General features: G+C 45.5%; 3 protein-coding genes across 3 annotated transcripts; 2 read left to right on the plus strand and 1 right to left on the minus strand.

Moving 5' to 3' along the window:
* The first annotated feature begins 9,309 nt into the window (after positions 1-9,309).
* On the plus strand, positions 9,310-11,452 carry LOC134223061 (uncharacterized). Its single transcript, XM_062702199.1, has 3 exons — positions 9,310-11,159; positions 11,215-11,280; positions 11,343-11,452. The coding sequence occupies exon 1, from the start codon at positions 9,310-9,312 to the stop codon at positions 10,894-10,896; it is 1,587 nt and encodes a 528-aa protein (XP_062558183.1). The 3' UTR covers positions 10,897-11,159; positions 11,215-11,280; positions 11,343-11,452.
* A 354-nt stretch (positions 11,453-11,806) lies between these two features.
* On the minus strand, positions 11,807-14,782 carry LOC134223062 (uncharacterized protein K02A2.6-like). Its single transcript, XM_062702200.1, has one exon. It carries the CDS (start codon positions 14,780-14,782, stop codon positions 11,807-11,809), a length of 2,976 nt encoding a protein of 991 aa, XP_062558184.1.
* A 3,348-nt stretch (positions 14,783-18,130) lies between these two features.
* Positions 18,131-18,959, plus strand: LOC134224173 (large ribosomal subunit protein eL39). Its single transcript, XM_062703459.1, has 3 exons — positions 18,131-18,262; positions 18,366-18,469; positions 18,534-18,959. Exons 1-3 carry the CDS (start codon positions 18,260-18,262, stop codon positions 18,580-18,582), a joined length of 156 nt encoding a protein of 51 aa, XP_062559443.1. The 5' UTR covers positions 18,131-18,259; the 3' UTR covers positions 18,583-18,959.
* Positions 18,960-19,172: the final 213 nt, after the last annotated feature.

Raw genomic sequence — 19,172 nt, forward strand, 5'->3', positions numbered from 1 at the left:
GAATATCGCACTAAGTGACTTTCTCGTAGTCTACGCCAGGCTTCTGTGAACACTCCTTCACGACAAGCTGCGCCTTATATCGCCCCGGAATTCCATCAGGTCCTCACTTGACGGCAAAAATCCACTTATTCCGGATTTGGGTAGGCGTCCCTTGAGTAGGTTTGTTAACGTCCAGGTCTGGTTTTCGCTTAGTGACGCCATCTCTTGCTCGATCGCTGCGATCCAACAATCACGGTCAGGTCGCCGCATGACTTCGTCTTAGCTTTGTGGAATATCCTCCAAAACTGTCAATGGAGTAGATTGCTGGGGGGGAATTGCATCACCAGTAAATGTACCGAAAGTTATAAATTCATCATACTTGCCTGGACAGATGCTGTTACCGACGCCAATCCCAACCGAAGGAATTGAGGGAGCGGGGGTAACTTTGTTGGAAATGAACGTAGGTAGGAGCCTTGGTGGGTATGATGTTTGAAACAAGCTAACGTCTAATGACGGTAGCTGGTTTCAAACTTGTTCTGGTTCTTGCTTCCAGCTCAAGAATGCCCAAGTGCTACATGCCCGACTATGGAGGGGCAGTATGTCAATCTTGGAGAGAAACTTGAAGTGGTTGGCAAGTATTAGAACTTGACCCTGGTGAATAACTCAGGATTCAGGCTAAGAATGCCCAGGTGCTACTTGCCCGACTATGGAGGGGCAGTATGTCAATCCTGGAGAGAGACTTGTCCTGAATAGCTGAGCTATTCAATTGAGTTCCTTGAAGATGAATTTTCGGAAGGAATAATCATCCACGACTTGATCGTTTTCCAATCAAGAAACGAACTGATTTATTCTGGTCACATTTTTCTTATTTATAGTCAAAATCGAGATGGGTGCTCAGTATGTAAGTACAGTCTAAACTACCCACGCATAGGTCCTAAGCTCACCTTTCTCTTTTACACTTATAGCTTATTCTTGTCCTTTCATAAATTGGTGAGATGAAACCTAACGTGTCCTGATTTCTAATGTGTGGGTCTGAGCACCTCATGTTATCTTATTTACACATATTTCCTAATTCTGAGCTGAGCCTTTCTAATACATTTCTTATCTCTATTTGCTCACATCCTAAGGATCAATGTAAATGCATAGGGCCTGTATAACTATTTCGAATAGCCATCTTCTAATCACGATTCTGGTTGGTATTTAACACTTTTATTACTTCCGTTAAAAAATGCCTACAAGCAACGTTCCCATCGAAGTGCATGTCCAATAAAAACTAGCTTATCTCGAGACGCCATAAAACGTCATATTGGTGTCTTACAATACGTTCCCAAGAACGACTGCACCATGCATCCGACCGAGCGCAAGCGTGAATTACTATATTGCACCTTTGGTGCGTGCGCGGGTGCTTTAGACCTGGTCCTTACGTTCTCCACGTTAGGACCATCACGCTGCTGCTGTGGAGATAAGGAATAGGCGATAGGACTCGTCTGTGGTACGGTGCATATTCTGAGCTAGAGTTGCGTGGCGAGGGCCAGCAATAAAAAGGAATTGGAAAATGACCCGAATCTGGGTGCTGCTTGATAGGCGCACGCTATGGTGCGGACTGCTCGTGGTGCGTAGAGCCTTTAATTTTAATTCAATGCTATACGAGCCTATGTTGCTTTTGTTTCAATTAGCATGTCTTTTTCGGAGAATTTAATTTTGCATAGAAAGGGCAATGACCTACGAGACCCGTTATAGAATTGTAAATAATTTGCAATGTTGCGTTCGTAACAGATGCGCTCCCGACCTCGCTCCCGACCGCTGCGCCTCAACCCTTGTTGACTTTGTTCAACTGGTCTTGATTGTTGCGGTGGGAGCGCGTGATTGGTATAGGCATCTTCATATTCATCGCTAGACGTCTCCAGTGTGTTGTTGCTTGCTTCTTCTTTATCGTCATCATCATTATTGGTGGTGTTCGCATTTGGACATTTAACAGGCACTATGATCTCTTCAGTAAACATCTCCAAGAATTCCACCGGTTGAACCTCTTGAGGACACTTGGTACTGACACCCTGCTCGTCCTCGTTAACCACCTCCGCGTCACGGCTGACCTCAAACTTGTGACTCTCCGGGAGGTAAACCCGGAATCCCTTTGTGTCCTCGCAATAGCCTACGAAAATTCTCTTTACCGCTTTCGGATCGAACTTCCTGCGCTTGACCTTTGGAACATGGACCATCACACTCGTACCGAAAACTTTCAGGTGCCGCAGATCAGGCCTTATGCCGGTCCACATTTCTTCAGGTGTCTTGTTTCCAATGGTTCTAGTTGGTGATCGATTTACTAGATACGCTGCAGTCCTTCCTTACCAGAAACGACCAGCTCACCAGCCTCGTTCAGCACCACACATTTGTTCGCAGTAAACTTCATGGTATAACCTCTCTTGCAGATCGCACTTACCGACAATAAATTAGCGGCCAAATTGGGAATTTTTAGCACTTCGTGGACATCGATCGTACCATCTGGAACCTGCACTGCAACCGTACCTTTCGCCATAGTCTCCATGCTGCCATTGTTCGCGGTCCCCACGGCGTGCTGCAATGCCGTTTCGTGAACGAAATTCTGGTTCGGTCTGGCCATGTGACTCGTCTCTCCTGAATCAAAATACCAGCCTTCCGCTTGAACATCGCCGATCGCAAAAATACTGCAGAGGCCATTCGACTTCGATTTCGTCTTGATCAGCAACTTATCCGGACACTTGGACGCCAAATGGCCTGGCTTGCCACAGTTGAAGCACGTCTTCTCGGGTTTCTTCTTACCATGTGATTTGAATTTGTTCGAATTTGTGCTTTTCGTGTATAGCCATCGTTGCTGTTTAGTGGTCCCCTCTCGAGCTTCACATCTTGAAGGATCTTAGCTTTCACCGCATCCGACGTCAGATTCGCTCCTGAGGCCTCCAATCCCATGATCATAGGTTCGTAGTGTTCTGGTAGCCCCATCAGCAGCAACGCCACCAACCACGAGACATTTACCTTGAACCAAATCGAAGCAAGCTTGTGGCTGGTACTCATTAAATCGTTGACGTATTCCTCTACGCTTGAACAGCCAACCAGACGAATAGAGGTCAACTTCCTCAGTAGCCCAATCTTCCTCCGGAGTCTTGAAAAGCTGTTGCTAACTTGTTCCACGCTTCTGCTGCATCCGCCGCATCCTGGACGAGACTGTAGTTATAACTCTCCAGGCTCAGGCAGATTGTTGCCAACGCACGCAACTTCACATCTTCGGGAACCTCTTCTCCAGCCGCAGGACTCACAGCGCACCAGCTTCACGGATTAGGATCATTCGCATAGCGAATGCCCAAGTGGAGTAATTCTCGCGTCCCTTCAACTTCTCTATGGCCGGCATCGCAACGGACCCCGTCGCAACTCGAACGCTTCCTGTTTCAGGTCGACTGCCGTTTCCGCCGCCAGATTGAGAACCGGAACTTCTTATTGGAGATGTCATTTTCAATTTTCAATTTTTTTTCGGGTTACTGGCTTGTTAACACTGGCAGCACTGCTGGTCACGCTAATGTGACGGCCGATACGGCAGGTTGACCCGTTGACAGACCTGTCAGGATGACGGAGGATGACATGTAGATGAAGGTAACCTGTCTACTATTGATTCGGCTTCTTGCTGTTTATTGAAACGAAAACGTGCAGCGAACGGTATCATTTCAGAAAGGTGAACTAATTAAATATTGTTGTTCAGGAAACTTTTATAAAAATTGAATTCATCCTACAGCTAAATACGAGCTAAATATCCTTAACTAAAATTAGTGGTTTGTTCTCTATAAAATCGTGTGAATTCCATGCAATTAGTAAGTGTACTATAGCTATTGTTAAAACTTAACCTAACCTAAAATAATCATGCAGGACACACACGGAACACATATAGTACGGTAGAACTGTCCTTAAAGCTATACGTGCAAACAGATTTATGTAAGTAGAAGAAGTTAAATATTGAAATTACCCTATAACTAACATGCAAAAATAAAATTATAGCTAAAGCTACGTTACAACCAACTCTATCAAGTGTTGTAATTTGCTGAACGAAAATCTACTTGTGGCGGACGTTCTTAACCCTACAAACATCGAGAACAAAACTTTAGATAAATCTTCAGCAGTTACGAATAATTCGTCGGTCATGGAAACAAGTAAATCGGTTCCGGACATGCATGAAGATCTTGCTTTGCAACACGCACACACGCTCGACGAACTACGGTCAGATTGCGTAAAGTGCGATCGCCTAAACGGCGAGGAAAGTATGGTACAGTGTGCTATTTGCCAAACCTGGTGGCACTTCACGTGTGCTGGGGTTTCCGATTCGATCGACAACCGTGCCTGGTCATGTGGAAACTGTCAGGTGGACGAAATAGCTAGCATAGCGTCTAAATCACATGCGTCTCACAACTCCGTAAAATCGGGAAACTCAGCCAGATTGAATCTACAGCTTGAGAAGCTGGAAGAGCTCCAAGCAATGCAGAAGAAATTCATCGAAGACAAATATAAGCTACTTGAATCTCAGTTGGAGTTGGAAGAAGAAAACAAAAGTGTTCGTAGTAAAGGCAGCCGATTGAGTAAGCGGTCTAAAATCGATAAGGTTGTTCAATGGGTGAACAGCTGTGCAGAGCAAACAGGAGCCCCGCACGCTCCAACAATCGCGGATGTACATCCCACCTTCTTGCCACCAGCATCCTCCCATCAGATCGGTCCATCTATCGCTACGTCAACTATCGTCGGAGTCCAAACTTCAGTTCAGTGTTCAGGCGTCAACCTGCATAGTCCTCTGAAACATTCTGCTCTGCCCACCCAAAAATTGACTACAGTCAAAACGATGGCAGCAGATTCTAAAACAGGTTCGAAACAAAATGTTGTCGAATCCGTGGTTTTTAATAAGATCACCGGTACGGTGCCATTAGCTCAATCCACTCCAACTCAAACACAGTCTGCTTCATTGGTAGGCGGTTCTGAAGTAGTACTTCCACCGCAATCATCATCATTACCTCAACCACCAGAAGTATGGGCTGCTTCATCGCAACATCATCCAGCATCAATGACAGCCTCCGCGCCGGCAAAGAGAACTTCATCGGTAGCCAGGGAATCAATATTTTTGGAATGCGCTTGCGAAACAAGCGACAAAAGAGAAACAACGACAAAGCTTTGTTTTTGTCGGAGATAATAATGACAAAGATCCGATTTTTTTTGTCAGCAACAAAAAAGAAGACAATCTTGTTGCTAACTTTTCATCTCGTTATTTTGCTTTATTTCTAGAGAAAATTTCGGTTTTATGCTATTACAGTTTCTGGTTTTATGGAAATATTCGAGATTCGAACAATGATTACAAAATTAGCATCGTAATCTCGGAAATATCAGAGCGCGCAAGGCAAATGATTCTTGTCATATTGTGCTCGGGTTCGGATAAAGGTTTGTCGCTAGGTGTGTTTGTCAGTAACAAACTCTGTTGATGACAAAGAGTATATTGTTAGGCGTTGCTCGAATATTGATTCCCTGTCGGTAGCAGCACCGCCGTCGGCACCTGGACCTTCAATGGTGCCACCTGCACCTTCCGCACCTGAACACGCATCTGTAGTGCCTCCGCGGTTTGTACAGGTATCGCAATTGCAAGCGCCTACACATACCGCCACAGGACTGTCACGACCACACGCAGTGTCGGCTGCGTCGCTACCTGGACGCACATCAACAAATCCCCAGCCACCACCCATGCATCAACCGGTGGCGTCAAACTGGTCTGTGCCAGCATCGGGGTTTGTACCAGCCTCTTACCCCTTCCCTCCCTCCGGACCATCAGGTAGGCCAGATAATAATCCTCTACATGTACCGCAAAATAATAACGATGCCAATATCCAACATCTAATGAAGCAATTTGGTAGTATTGCCTTATCGCCCACGCAATCACCATTGCTTAATGCAAACATAGCCACCTTTGCCCCTCCCCTCGCAGTTAGCCGCCAGGCAAGTTATGCCGCGTGATTTACCCCCTTTTCTGGCAATCCGGCTGATTGGCCAGTATTCATAAGCAGTTTATGAACACTACACTCGCTTGTGGGTACTCTAGCGCCGAAAACCTTTGTCGCCTTCAGCGTAGTTTGAAAGGCGCAGCATACGAAGCTGTTCAAAGCCGTTTGCTTTTGCCTGAATCTGTACCACACATCATAGAAACTCTGCATTTGTTGTATGGGAGGCCTGAGTTGCTAATCTCAGCGCTTCTAGAAAAGGTACGATCAGCCCCTTCACCGAAAGTGGATAGATTCCAAACCATTATTGATTTTGGAATGTCTATACAAAGTCTCTGTGACCATTTAGAAGTTGCTGGTCAATCCGTCCATCTGTCAAACCCTACCCTCCTCGCGGAACTCGTTGCCAAACTACCACCACATCTACAAATGGAATGGGGCTCATATCTCCAGGGATTTTCGGAAGTGAATCTAAAAACGTTTGGAAGTTTTATGTCCAGTGTAGTGAAAGCAGTGAGCAAAGTGACCGTGTACGCCAGCAGCAGTGTAAGACCGAGTGCTCCAACGAAGAACAATTCTAGGGCAAGAGGAAATATCATTGCGCACCACAGTGAACCTAAAATCAGAGCCGAAATCAACGCGGTGGAAGCCAAGGCGTGTCTGGCTTGCAAGAAAATTGGTCATCGTATCCAGGAATGCCAAGCGTTCAAATCTCTCTCGGTGGATGGACGTTGGAAGTTTGTACAATCCAGTGCACTTTGCAGAAATTGTTTGAATTCTCACGGCAGAAGAAGTTGTAGAAAAACCAGCACCTGCGGTACAAATGGTTGCGATTTTCGCCATCATCCACTGCTACACTCGTCGCGCGGCAGTTCGGTTGTGAAGACACCATCAGTGATGAACATTGCGGAGAACCAGACTCACCGACAAGTGAAACAGTCCCTGCTCTTTAGGATTGTGCCGGTTACCTTGCATGGACCAAAAGGAAAGTGAATACCTTCGCCTTTCTCGACGATGGGTCGTCCTTGACACTTATTGAGGATAGCCTGGCGAAGAAACTTGGTGTTAATGGTGTTAAGGCGCCACTATGTTTGCTGTGGACGGGAATATGACTAGAACGGAGAACGATTCGAAGCAGTTGTCGTTAATCGTTTCGTCGACTGATGGGAGAAAGTATTCACTGGAAGAAGTTCAAACCGTTAAGGAGCTATCATTACCTACGCAAACACTTTCGTACGATCAGTTGTCGAAGCAGTACGGCCATCTCAAGGGACTGCCGGTGGCGAGCTACACCAAAGCAGTTCCAAAACTGCTGATCGGAGTTAACAACCTGGAGTTGATAGTCCCATTGAAGACGCGCGAAGGAATTAGACGTGAACCAGTAGCTGTCAAAACAAGATTAGGTAGGTGTATATATGGTTGTTCAGTGAACTACAGTCAGATGACGTCGATCAACTACCATGCCTGTGGATGTGTCGCCGATCAAACGCTGCACGATCTCGTCAAAGATTTCTTCACCACGGACGAAGTTGGAACGAAACCATAAGCACCACTTGTGTCGGATGAAGAGAAGCGTGCACAACGAATACTAGAGGAGTCAACTGTCCGGGTAGGCGACCACTTCGAGACCGGCCTTCTGTGGAAATTCGACCACATAGAGCTCCCCGAAAGCTATAACATGGCTCTGCGGCGGCTTGAGTGCCTGGAAAGACGTATGAACCGGAATCCAGAACTGAAGCAAGCATTACAACAACAACTGGAAGACTACCAACAGAAAGGCTATGCCCATCGCGCAACCAAAGAAGAACTAGCTAACGGCGACATGCGCCGTGTGGTATCTACCGCTAGAGCAGTTGTTAACCCTCGTAAACCGGGAAAGGTTCGCATGATATGGGATGCAAGAGCGGCAGTCAATGGTATCTCACTAAATTCAGTGCTGCTAAAGGTCCGGATCAGCTGACCTCGCTTCCCGGTGTACTATTGCGCTTTCGTCAGTTTAATGTTGGAGTTTCTTCAGATATAAAGGAAATGTTCCATCAAATCTACATACGAAAAGAAGACCGCCACTCTCAACGATTCCTTTGGCGCAACGATCCTTCCGACGTACCAGAGGTGTATTTCATGAATGTAGCCACCTTTGGTTCAACTTGCTCCCCAGCGGCAGCCCAATATGTGAAAAACAAAAACGCCAAAGATTACCAAGAATTGTATCCCCGAGCGGTCGAAGGCATTCTTAACAACCACTATGTGGACGATTCGCTAGAGAGCTATGAATCTGTTCACGAAGCTATCGAAGTCTCCCAACAAATGCGTTTCGTTCACCAGCAAGCCGGTTTCGAACTGAGGAATTGGCTATCGAACAGCAGTGACCTCTTGATTGCTTTGGGAGTATCTATGGATTCATCCAAACAAGATAAGGCTTTTACTACTGACAAACAAACAAACTATGATCGGGTTCTCGGGCTCTTGTGGTTGACGCAGGAAGACGCCTTCAGTTTCTCAACTGAAATGAAACCTGAAATCGCTAATTCGTTAAGAGACGATGAACGTCCTACAAAAGACAGATGTTGAAGTGTCTGATGTCGCTCTTTGACCCACTCGGCCTACTGAGCCTCTTCGTGGTACATGGCAAAATCTTGCTGCAAGAAGTATGGAGAGAAGGGATACAATGGGACGAAAAAGTGAATGACGGTCTGCATCAAAGGTGGAAAAATTGGACAAACCTGATCAAGGATGTTTCAAGCCTTAAGATCCCTCGCTGCTACTTCCCAGGTGCTACCAAAGAGCGGTACCGAAATCTCCAACTGCACATATTTGTGGATGCCAGCGAATCTGCGTATTGCGCAGTAGTCTACTTTCGCACTTCGAAATCCGACGGTTTCCCTGAGTGTGTACTTGTTTCGGCGAAAACAAAAGTGTTTCAATACTTAGCCGCAGTGCTTGGTGCTCGGATCTCACAGTTCGTCGAAGAAAACCACACACTGAAATTACACGAAAAGTGTTCTGGAGCGACTCCGCAACCATTATTTCCTGGCTGTGAGCTAATCATCGCGGATATAAATAATTTGTAGCCTGCAGAATAGGAGAATTAATTCCGACTACCGATGTCGAGGACTAGCGTTGGGTCCCCTCCGAAAAAAAAATCAGCCGACATTGCCACAAAGTGAGGATATGGTCCAGACCTAAAAGCAAACAATGTTTGGTTAAAGGGATCAGCGTTCCTACAACTATAGCGGAATCAGAATGGCCAGTTCAAAAAACGTTGACATCACCTACCGTAGAAGAGCTACGTTCATGCTTCGTTCATGGGACAGTTCAAACTACTGGAGGTTTGATGGAACTAGATAGATTTTCTCAACTGAAACGTGCTATACGGTCCATTGCCTACGTGTACCGATTCATAAGCAACATCAAGAAGAAGCTAGCAAGACAGGAGTTATTCGTGGGTCCATTATCCTCAGAAGAGCTACGAAAGGGAGAAAGTCTACTAATCCGCGAGACACAGTGGCAATGCTTCCCAGATGAGATGGTGATCTTGAAAAGCAACCAGACGAAACATCCAAATGAGCGAATCTATGTGGGAAAAAGCAGCGCTCTCTATCAGCTATGTCCAATCTTAGACGAACAAGGCATCATTCGAATGGATAGTAGAATAGCGGAGGCTCCAAATGTCGGAAAGGAGATGAAGTTTCCAGTAATCCTTCCTAGAAGTCACAAGTTCACTACCTTGCTGCTGGAATATTATCACCGTAAGTACCGACACGGTAACACCGAAACTGTCGTGAACGAAGTTCGTCAGCTGTATTATGTTCCGAGACTTAGAAGGGCGATTAACAGCGTGGCCAAAGCGTGCCAGTGGTGTCGCGTGTACAAGAGCTTACCGCAGATTCCCCGCATGGCGCCACTCCCGTTAGCCAGGATGGCGTCATTCGCCAGACCCTTTACGTATACTGGCCTGGACTTTTTTGGACCGTTGACGGTGAAGGTCGGTAGAAGCAACGCTAAACGCTGGATAGCCGTTTTCACGTGTTTGACAATACGGGCAGTGCACATCGAGGTGGCTCATAATCTCACTACGGACTCGTGCGTCAAATGTATTCGACGCTTCATCTGCCGCCGAGGTGCACCGGCCGAGATCTATTCAGACAACGGCACGAATTTCGTGGGAGCCGCTAGACTACTGAAGGAGCAAATTGAGGACCTGGCCGTAACTTTCACTGGGACCACTACCAATTGGGTATTCAATCCGCCTGGAACTCCACACATGGGTGGAGCCTGGGAGCGGATGGTCCGCTCTATCAAAGTGGCGGTGGAGACGTCGTACAACAACCATCGCAAGCTGGATGACGAAGCGTTGATTACATTCATGGTGGAAGCCGAAGCTATCGTTAATACACGACCACTAACGTATTTGCCACTAACGTCGGACGAGAGCGAGGCACTCACACCGAACCATTTCTTGCTGGGAAACTCGTGTGGCGTTCGGCAACCAGTGGTCGAGGCAACCGATGCAGCGCAAGGTATACGGTCGTCATGGCATCAAGTACAGCACCAGCTGGATGTGTTTTGGAGAAGATGGATCATGGAGTACCTTCCCACACTGACTAAGAGGCCAAAGTGGTGTGGTGAAGCAAAACCTTTAACGGAGGGTCAGTTAGTGCTGGTAGTTGGAGACGGGAAACGAAACGAATGGATAAGAGGCAGGGTGGTTAAAGCGATTCCCGGGGCGGATGGGAGAATTAGGCAGGCTATGGTTCAAACTGCGAGGGGTCTTGTGCGTAGGCCAGTGGCTAGACTAGCGGTACTTGAGGTGGATGAAGTTGGTAAGACTGGACCTGGTGGCCAGTATTACGGGGGAGAGGATGTTAACACTGGCAGCACTGCTGGTCACGCTAATGTGACGGCCGATACGGCAGGTTGACCCGTTGACAGACCTGTCAGGATGACGGAGGATGACATGTAGATGAAGGTAACCTGTCTACTATTGATTCGGCTTCTTGCTGTTTATTGAAACGAAAACGTGCAGCGAACGGTATCATTTCAGAAAGGTGAACTAATTAAATATTGTTGTTCAGGAAACTTTTATAAAAATTGAATTCATCCTACAGCTAAATACGAGCTAAATATCCTTAACTAAAATTAGTGGTTTGTTCTCTATAAAATCGTGTGAATTCCATGCAATTAGTAAGTGTACTATAGCTATTGTTAAAACTTAACCTAACCTAAAATAATCATGCAGGACACACACGGAACACATATAGTACGGTAGAACTGTCCTTAAAGCTATACGTGCAAACAGATTTATGTAAGTAGAAGAAGTTAAATATTGAAATTACCCTATAACTAACATGCAAAATAAAATTATAGCTAAAGCTACGTTACAACCAACTCTATCAAGTGTTGTAATTTGCTGAACGAAAATCTACTTGTGGCGGACGTTCTTAACCCTACAAACATCGAGAACAGGCTGGTCCCATAACCTCTAGTAGATCTTGATAAAATGTGTGCTTCAGGTTTGGATTTTAGAACACTAATGATTATTTTGTGTCCCGCGCCCGTAGGTGGTGGCCGAACTCGCATGCCGCGATCATTAGCGCGAGAAAACAATTAAACTAATAAAACTCGGACCCCGAATTAAAACGCGTTGTACTTTTTAAAACAAACAATAACAACTGACTTTATTTACATTAACTACATAGACAACATTCATTCACATTTATGCGCTGTGTCGACATCATAGGGTGACCAATACAAAACAGTCGCCTGCGAGTCCAGCGGCGGCGAAATAAATAGGACTATTCGCATTCCAGTTGTCCCCAACATCCCCCTTCTCAATAGAGGTGGTACGGATCAAACCACTGCGGCGGTCTTCGATTCCGCGAAGAGCGACGTGGAAGCTGTACCGGTGTAATTGGTTTGCTATCTGCTGATGCGAAATCTGCTGATGATGCAGATATTGAAGACGATGATTGAGACGTTGACGAGGACGAAGAAGAAGTTGGTAGCAACGGTTGAAAATCAATAGAGGACTCCAGTTGGTTGGAAAAGTCATCGGAGGCCAACAGAGACGATGGTTGTGCTGAAACTGTCGGTGTGGGTCTTGGGATGTTCCACGCATCCAAAAGAACGTTAAGAGGCAACGCAGAAGATTGTAGCGAACGGCTGCCTTGTTGTGTACCGCCACGAGTGCGCAGCTGATTAACGTGCGATCGTATCATCCGTTGACCTTCGACCCAAATGGTGTACATCACGTTGCCAATTCTCTCACAAACGGTACCAGGTGCCCAACGCCACTTGTTGTTACTATACACTTTCACGTAGACTAAATCGTGCGCAGAAAAGGTCCTTCGATTCTGATTACCGTTGTCGTCTTCACTCTGTGGGAGCACTGGTGGAGGGCGGAGCAGGTCTAAACTCGTTCTAATTTGCCGGCCAAACATTGCTTCGGACGGTGATTTCCCTTCTTCGACCTGCCTATTCGGCGTTGTACGGTATGTTAGAAGAAAAACATCCAATGCTTCACCAACACCCCCTTCCTCCTCCTGTATTTTCTTCAAAGCAAGCTTGAACGTGTCCACGAACCTTTCGGTCTGACTATTTGACTGTGGGTGGAAAGGAGCCGTGGTTACGTGATGTATGCCATTATCACTGCAGAACTTCTTGAACTCGCTGCTCGTGAACTGTGTGCCATTATCACTGACGAGAGTTTCAGGCATTCCCAGCCGGGCAAAGATGCTACGCAGGATGTTGATGGTGGCAGTCGATGTTATTCGTTGCGTTGCCACAACTTCAGGCCACTTCGAGTGTGCGTCCACGGCTAACAAATAATAAACTCCGTCGATTGGACCAGCAAAATCCACGTGAACACGCTTCCATGGACCCATCGGTCTTGGCCACGGAACCGGTGCTGCTTTTGGTGGACATTTTGCTACGGAAGCACAATGCTTACAGGCCTTGACGTACTGGGCGATCTCGTCATCAATCGACGGCCAATACACATAACTCCTAGCTAGCGCCTTCATTCGCAGTATGCCAGGGTGTCCACGATGCAACTGGCGTAAACATTGCTGCCTATACTTTTCTGGAATCACTAATCGTTCCCCGAACATAATGCACTCTCCAATGGTACACAAAGAATCTTTCCGACCAAAGAATCGCCGTATCTCTGAATCGTCGATCTTGGCCTCTTCCGGCCAGCCTTCTCGAAGATACCGATAGACTCTGCGTAGCTGCTTATCGACTTGTGTCGCCTGTTCCACTATCTTGAAACTGAGGGGAAGGCCTCTAATTGCTTCGTCCGCTACGAACCGCATATCTTCTTCCAAAATCACGCTCGCAATCACATAATCCTCCTCTGGTTTGGCGTGATTATTGATCAGTCTTGATAGAACGTCTGCATTTCCAAATTTATCGGTTGGCACATGCTCGATGATAAAGTCGTACAACAGAAGAGTCAGTGCATACCGCTGTAAACGATTCGCCGTATAAACCGGAATACCTTTCCGAGATCCAAAGATCCGAACCAGAGGTGCGTGGTCGGTCTGCAAACGAAACTTCCTGCCGAATATCATTTTATGAAATTTCGTCACGGCGAATACAATTGCCAATCCTTCTCGATCCGGCTGACTGTAACCCATCTCTGTCTTCGTAAGTGCTCGCGCTGCATGTTGAATCACCTTTACTGAACCATCAGGGAACCTATGGCTTATAGTAGCGCCGACACCGATCGATGAAGCATCCGCCGAAACGATGATTTCGCGTCGCGGATCGTAATGCGTCAACAGAAGGTCAGAGCCAAGAATCTTCTTGAAACAATCGAAAGAATGCTGACATTCAGCTGTCCAACGAAACTCTCCCTTGTTCTTTAGCAGCTCGTCAAGCGGAAAGCGTAGCGTACGCATGTTTGGTACAAACTTGCCGTAATAATTAATGGCTCCCAGGAAAGAACGGACACCAGTAACGTCTGTCGGTGCAGGCAGCTTCTTAATGGCCTCGATTTTTGCTGGATCAGGCCGTAATCCGTGTTGATCACACAGATGTCCCAAATAGCGAATTTGGGTCTTCCCAAAAGAACACTTGTCTGCTCGAATAGTGAACCCGAACTCCTGTATCCTCTGCAGTACAGCCCGGAGATTTTTATTGTGATCCTCTTCGTCTATGCCACCAATAACTATGTCGTCCAGGTATCCACTCACTCCCTTCAACCCGACCAACATTGTGTCAATCAGCTGTTGAAATGCTCCAGGCGCTGCCTTTACGCCTGGCGGAAGACGGTTGTAGCGATACAGACCACGATGCGTGTTGATGGTCAAAAGATCACGGAAGTCTTCGTCTACCTCCACTTGAAGAAAAGCATCCGTCAGATCAATCTGGCTGAAAACGGTGCAATTTGCTAGATTGGCGAAAATATCTTGCGGAAGAGGTAATGGGTACTGGTGAGGTTGCAGCGCTTCATTCAGTCCCGTTGAATAATCTCCACAAATTCTAATATTTCCGTTCGCCTTCCGAACCACCACTGCCCACTCCGAAAAGTCTACTGGTGAGATAATTTTCTCCCGTTCCAATCGATCTAGCTCATTGTCAACTGCCTCGTACATCGCGTAGGCAACTGGACGCTTCGGTCGGAACGCTGGGGTCATCCCAGTCTTCAGCTGTAATTGCACCTTTGCCTTCTTACACAACCCGAGATTACCGGAAAACACTCTTGGAAACTCTGCTTGTAGTTTGCTTACGCTAGCCGGAGTACTGCGGATACCGTTGCAAATGGAGTCAAACGGAACCGACCACAATCCGAAAGCATCGATCATGTCAGAACCAAGCAGGTGTAGTTGCTCCTTTGCAACTCGAACAATACCACGCAGAACGCGTCCATCGATAGAAAGATCGCATGCAAACTCACCTTCAATCTGCAACGCTTTACCACTGGCTGACTTAGCGACAATTGTTGACACAGTAGTTGAAGGGCTGCCGATCTTCCGCCAAGATTCCGAAGAAATTATTGTTATATCAGATCCCGTATCGATTTGTAAACGTACCGGCGATCCATTGATCCCAACCGGAACGAATTTTCGACGCTGTTGCACACTGCAGGAATTGACCGTTACTACCTTAGTAGAAGCTACATTTGGCCTCCGTCGTCGAAACTTCACCTTCATTGCACTTCTACAATATCCCGTTTTGTGGCCTACTTTGCCACAATCGTTGCACTTGTTGGACTTGTAGGTACACTCCCTGGCATAGTGCATGCCTCCGCATAGCCAGCAAGCTGTCTCTGGACTCGTCTTGCTACTACTTGATCCAAAACTGCTCTTCTCTCCACCGGCTTGGTGGAATTTCAACGGTGAACCACTCTTGTATCGCTGTTGTTTGTTTCTGAGGGCGTTCACGGCGGCCGAATGCTCTTCAATCATCGCCGTATCATGTCGCAAGTTCAACAAACGCTGGCATTCCTCAGACAACTGCTCCAGTGTCACATCGTTCCGCTCTTCAATCTTCGACAGCAATCGCAATCGCACTTCCGCATCTTTGTCCGACTTCAATCCACACACAAACACGAGACATTTGAACTGCTCCTCTGTTAGTTTGGACAACTCGAACTCCACACAAGATTTGTTGATGCGGCAAGCATACGTAACATAGTCCTCCTGCGGCTGCTTCGAAATCTGCAAGCAACGGTATCTTCGGCTGATAACTGACTCAGCAGCTCCAAATAAAGCACTTAATTTCTTCACAGTAGACGGAAAATCAAAATCCTTCGGCGCTTTCGGCAGTATGAAACTGACATACCTTTCATGCTCCGACATTCCAAGCTTTCGCATCAGCAATCGCACTTTTGCTTCTCCATCCAGTCGGCTGGCATCTTTCGCAAACAAATCTTCATACCGACTATACCACACAGCAAACGTCACATTATTGGCCAAGGAGTCTAAAATTGATTCCGGATTGGCCGGACCTTGCACCTGGATCGATGTCAGGATATTCCGGATCAGCTGTTCCTGCTGCGACATAAAAGCCTGCTGCTGCTGCTGCATTACCTCCTGCTGCTGTCGAATCACTTCCTGCTGCTGTCGGAAAAGCTCCGCCACATAATTTTGCTGCTGCTGCTGAAACCACAACAAATGCGGATCCATTTGTCCGGGAGGAGGAAAATTTACTGCAGGAGGGCGCACATTCACAGGGGGTGGTAGTTGAAACGATTGCTGCTGAATGTTTCCCGGTGGCTGCTGGTTTCCATTTTGCGACGATTCGCTCATCACTCTCCGCCGCTTTGCACTGGGTCTAGTCACGGTGACTAATTAATTTGCGTTTATTTCGCAATATTTCGCACTCCCAATGTCGCCACTTTTGTATCCCGCGCCCGTAGGTGGTGGCCGAACTCGCATGCCGCGATCATTAGCGCGAGAAAACAATTAAACTAATAAAACTCGGACCCCGAATTAAAACGCGTTGTACTTTTTAAAACAAACAATAACAACTGACTTTATTTACATTAACTACATAGACAACATTCATTCACATTTATGCGCTGTGTCGACATCATAGGGTGACCAATACAAAACAGTCGCCTGCGAGTCCAGCGGCGGCGAAATAAATAGGACTATTCGCATTCCAGTTGTCCCCAACAGATTATATATATATTGAAAATAACAAACTTAGGTTACTAAGCACAACTAGGTAACTAGGAGTAATTGCGACGCGTTGCTAAAGGATGTCGCGGGTTAATACACAACAGTTATATATAAGGAAATTGTGCTAAAGAACACAAAATATGTAGTTGGAGCAAACGAAATAACTGCTCACACTGAGAGTCACTTCAAGTTCTCACAAATTTTTATGTTGCCGATCGCACAGATTTTTTTCGTCTCCTGGCCGTAAAGCCAGAATTGCTTTTATTCTCTCCGCGTGTCTTTATATAATACCATCGTCTCTGACTTCGACCTGGCAGCCAAAGTACCGGTACTACAAATGTCAAACCGATGTTGGTGATGAAACAAAACATGCACTACAACATGATGCATAAATTATGGTCAATTGAAGCTTGTTGAAGCATAATTTGGCAAAATAATTTAAATAATTACAGCGCCACTAGCGTTCTAGTACTTATGCTTCTCACCGAGAAAATTCTTTATACAGTACTGACCCGATTTTGTCACTCCCCGATTTTGTTTACCTCCGATGTTGTCTACCCCATTTTATCACGTTTTCGATCCGATTTTGTCGCGCCCCGATTTTGTCACGTTTTCAACCCGATTTTGTCTCCCAAAAAAAAGTAATTCTTATTATTTCCGTAAATAATACTATAAACAACAATGATTTTCATAAAATAACTTTCACCACCTGTAGTTTATTACGAACGACGTCTGAGTACCTGGGAAATATTCTGTAAGCAATTTCGACAAGAAATAACGGGTTCCGTTCACGCATTTTGCCTTTTCAAGGCATAAAATGATTCATATTTGTGGAATGAATTAAAAAAAATGAAAATATTTTTTTTTCCAATTTTGTCACATACCCTGTTTTATCACCCCAAAATTCACCAGGGGGGTGACAAAATCGGGATATTACTGTATTGAATATATTTGTCGCACACATAAATTTTTGCAATTTGGCGACCCAAATATATGCAATTTGTACCCACACATAAATTCAATAACTGCATATTAGAGACCACACATACATTTTATTTGATTATAGATTATATTTGTACTTCGCGTGGAGAGTGGTTATGTGTGCACTAATTAGAATCATGAATTAAATTAATGGATTTTTGCCAATAAAAATGTGTGGAATTTTTGTAGTGATACTATTCCACCGTTTAATTTGGGATTTTGTTCAGGGGGTCCTAAATTACTCGATGATCGAAAACATCACAAACATGGCTGCTTCGTGGACCCCTGGGTCGGCGCGTTTTGTTACCGAAAAGAAGCAATCAATATTCATTTATGCTACGTTTAGACAAGGCAAGTGAATTGAGCAAGTCGCTTGAATCTAACGAAAATTAAACGTGTAAACACCTTAATTCAATTCACTTGAACGAAAAGAAAGTTGAACATGTTCAACTTTTGGCAAGTCAATTGAATTCAACTGAGTTGTTCAATTCACTTGCCCTGTCAAAACGTAGCATTATTGTCAATAAAATCGCAAATATGCGGCTAGCAGTCAATTTTGCGTTTCTTTTGCCATCAAACGCGTTTCAACCATTTGTTTGCGTTCGTCAACTTCCGACAAGCGGAGGACGATCTCTTTTCCGTCAAATTGCACTGCGGTGAACACATTTGACCGAGATGGTGCGTAAAAACAATTCAATTTTACCTTGATTTCGTGTGCTAAATTGTTTCCAATAGTCGAAAATCAACGCAATTTAATGATGTTTTCCACTTTCCTTTGCAGTCGGCCCACAAGACTTTCCGGATTAAGAAGAAGCTTGCCAAAAAGCTAAAGCAAAACAGACCCATTCCACAATGGATCCGAATGCGCACCGGTAATACGATTCGGTAAGTAAATATAAGGACTCAGTTCTTAAAGGGACAAGGCTGTTATTTTTTATTGTAATTTCAGCTATAACGCCAAGCGCCGCCACTGGAGGCGTACCAAGCTGAAGCTGTAAGCTTACGGCGGACTCGATTCCATGTTTACATCCACTGCGATATAATTGGGGAGAATGGTCGTTTTCGGGCTTTGCTTGTTCCCGTTATTCCGATGAAAATGGAATTGTAAGTGCGCAGTTACGGGATTCCGAATAAAGTATGTGAAGTCTGCAAGTGATGATTCTGCCTGAAAAAAGTGCTAGTTCGTGCTGAATCGAAGAATCGAAACGAAAGAAATGCCAACAGTTCAGTTGTGACAGTTGATCTCCGGAACAATTTACTGCATTTTAATAAGCTAGCACGAATTTCCCGTCCAATGCAGCGAAAAGTGGGAAAATCGTGAGTTATACACAGAATGCAACAAATTAGGCAATAAGTTATTCATTTTTAGTAGGTAGTTTGGCAATAACTCATTCCATAGGCTAAATTTCAAAATGTGTTGTATGGTGGACTTCTAGTGCGAAGGTTTATCTACAACTCTGCCTAACAGTTCGTTACTTGAATTTCACTTATAACGGAGCTACAGCTCAAGTAGCAGTAACTTATACTAAATGATTGCAATTTTATTATCATTAAGTATAAGTTGCTGCTACTAGCGCTATAGCTCGGT

Source organism: Armigeres subalbatus, chromosome 3, assembly GCF_024139115.2.
Source record: "Armigeres subalbatus isolate Guangzhou_Male chromosome 3, GZ_Asu_2, whole genome shotgun sequence".
NCBI classification, from domain to species: Eukaryota; Metazoa; Arthropoda; class Insecta; order Diptera; family Culicidae; genus Armigeres; species Armigeres subalbatus.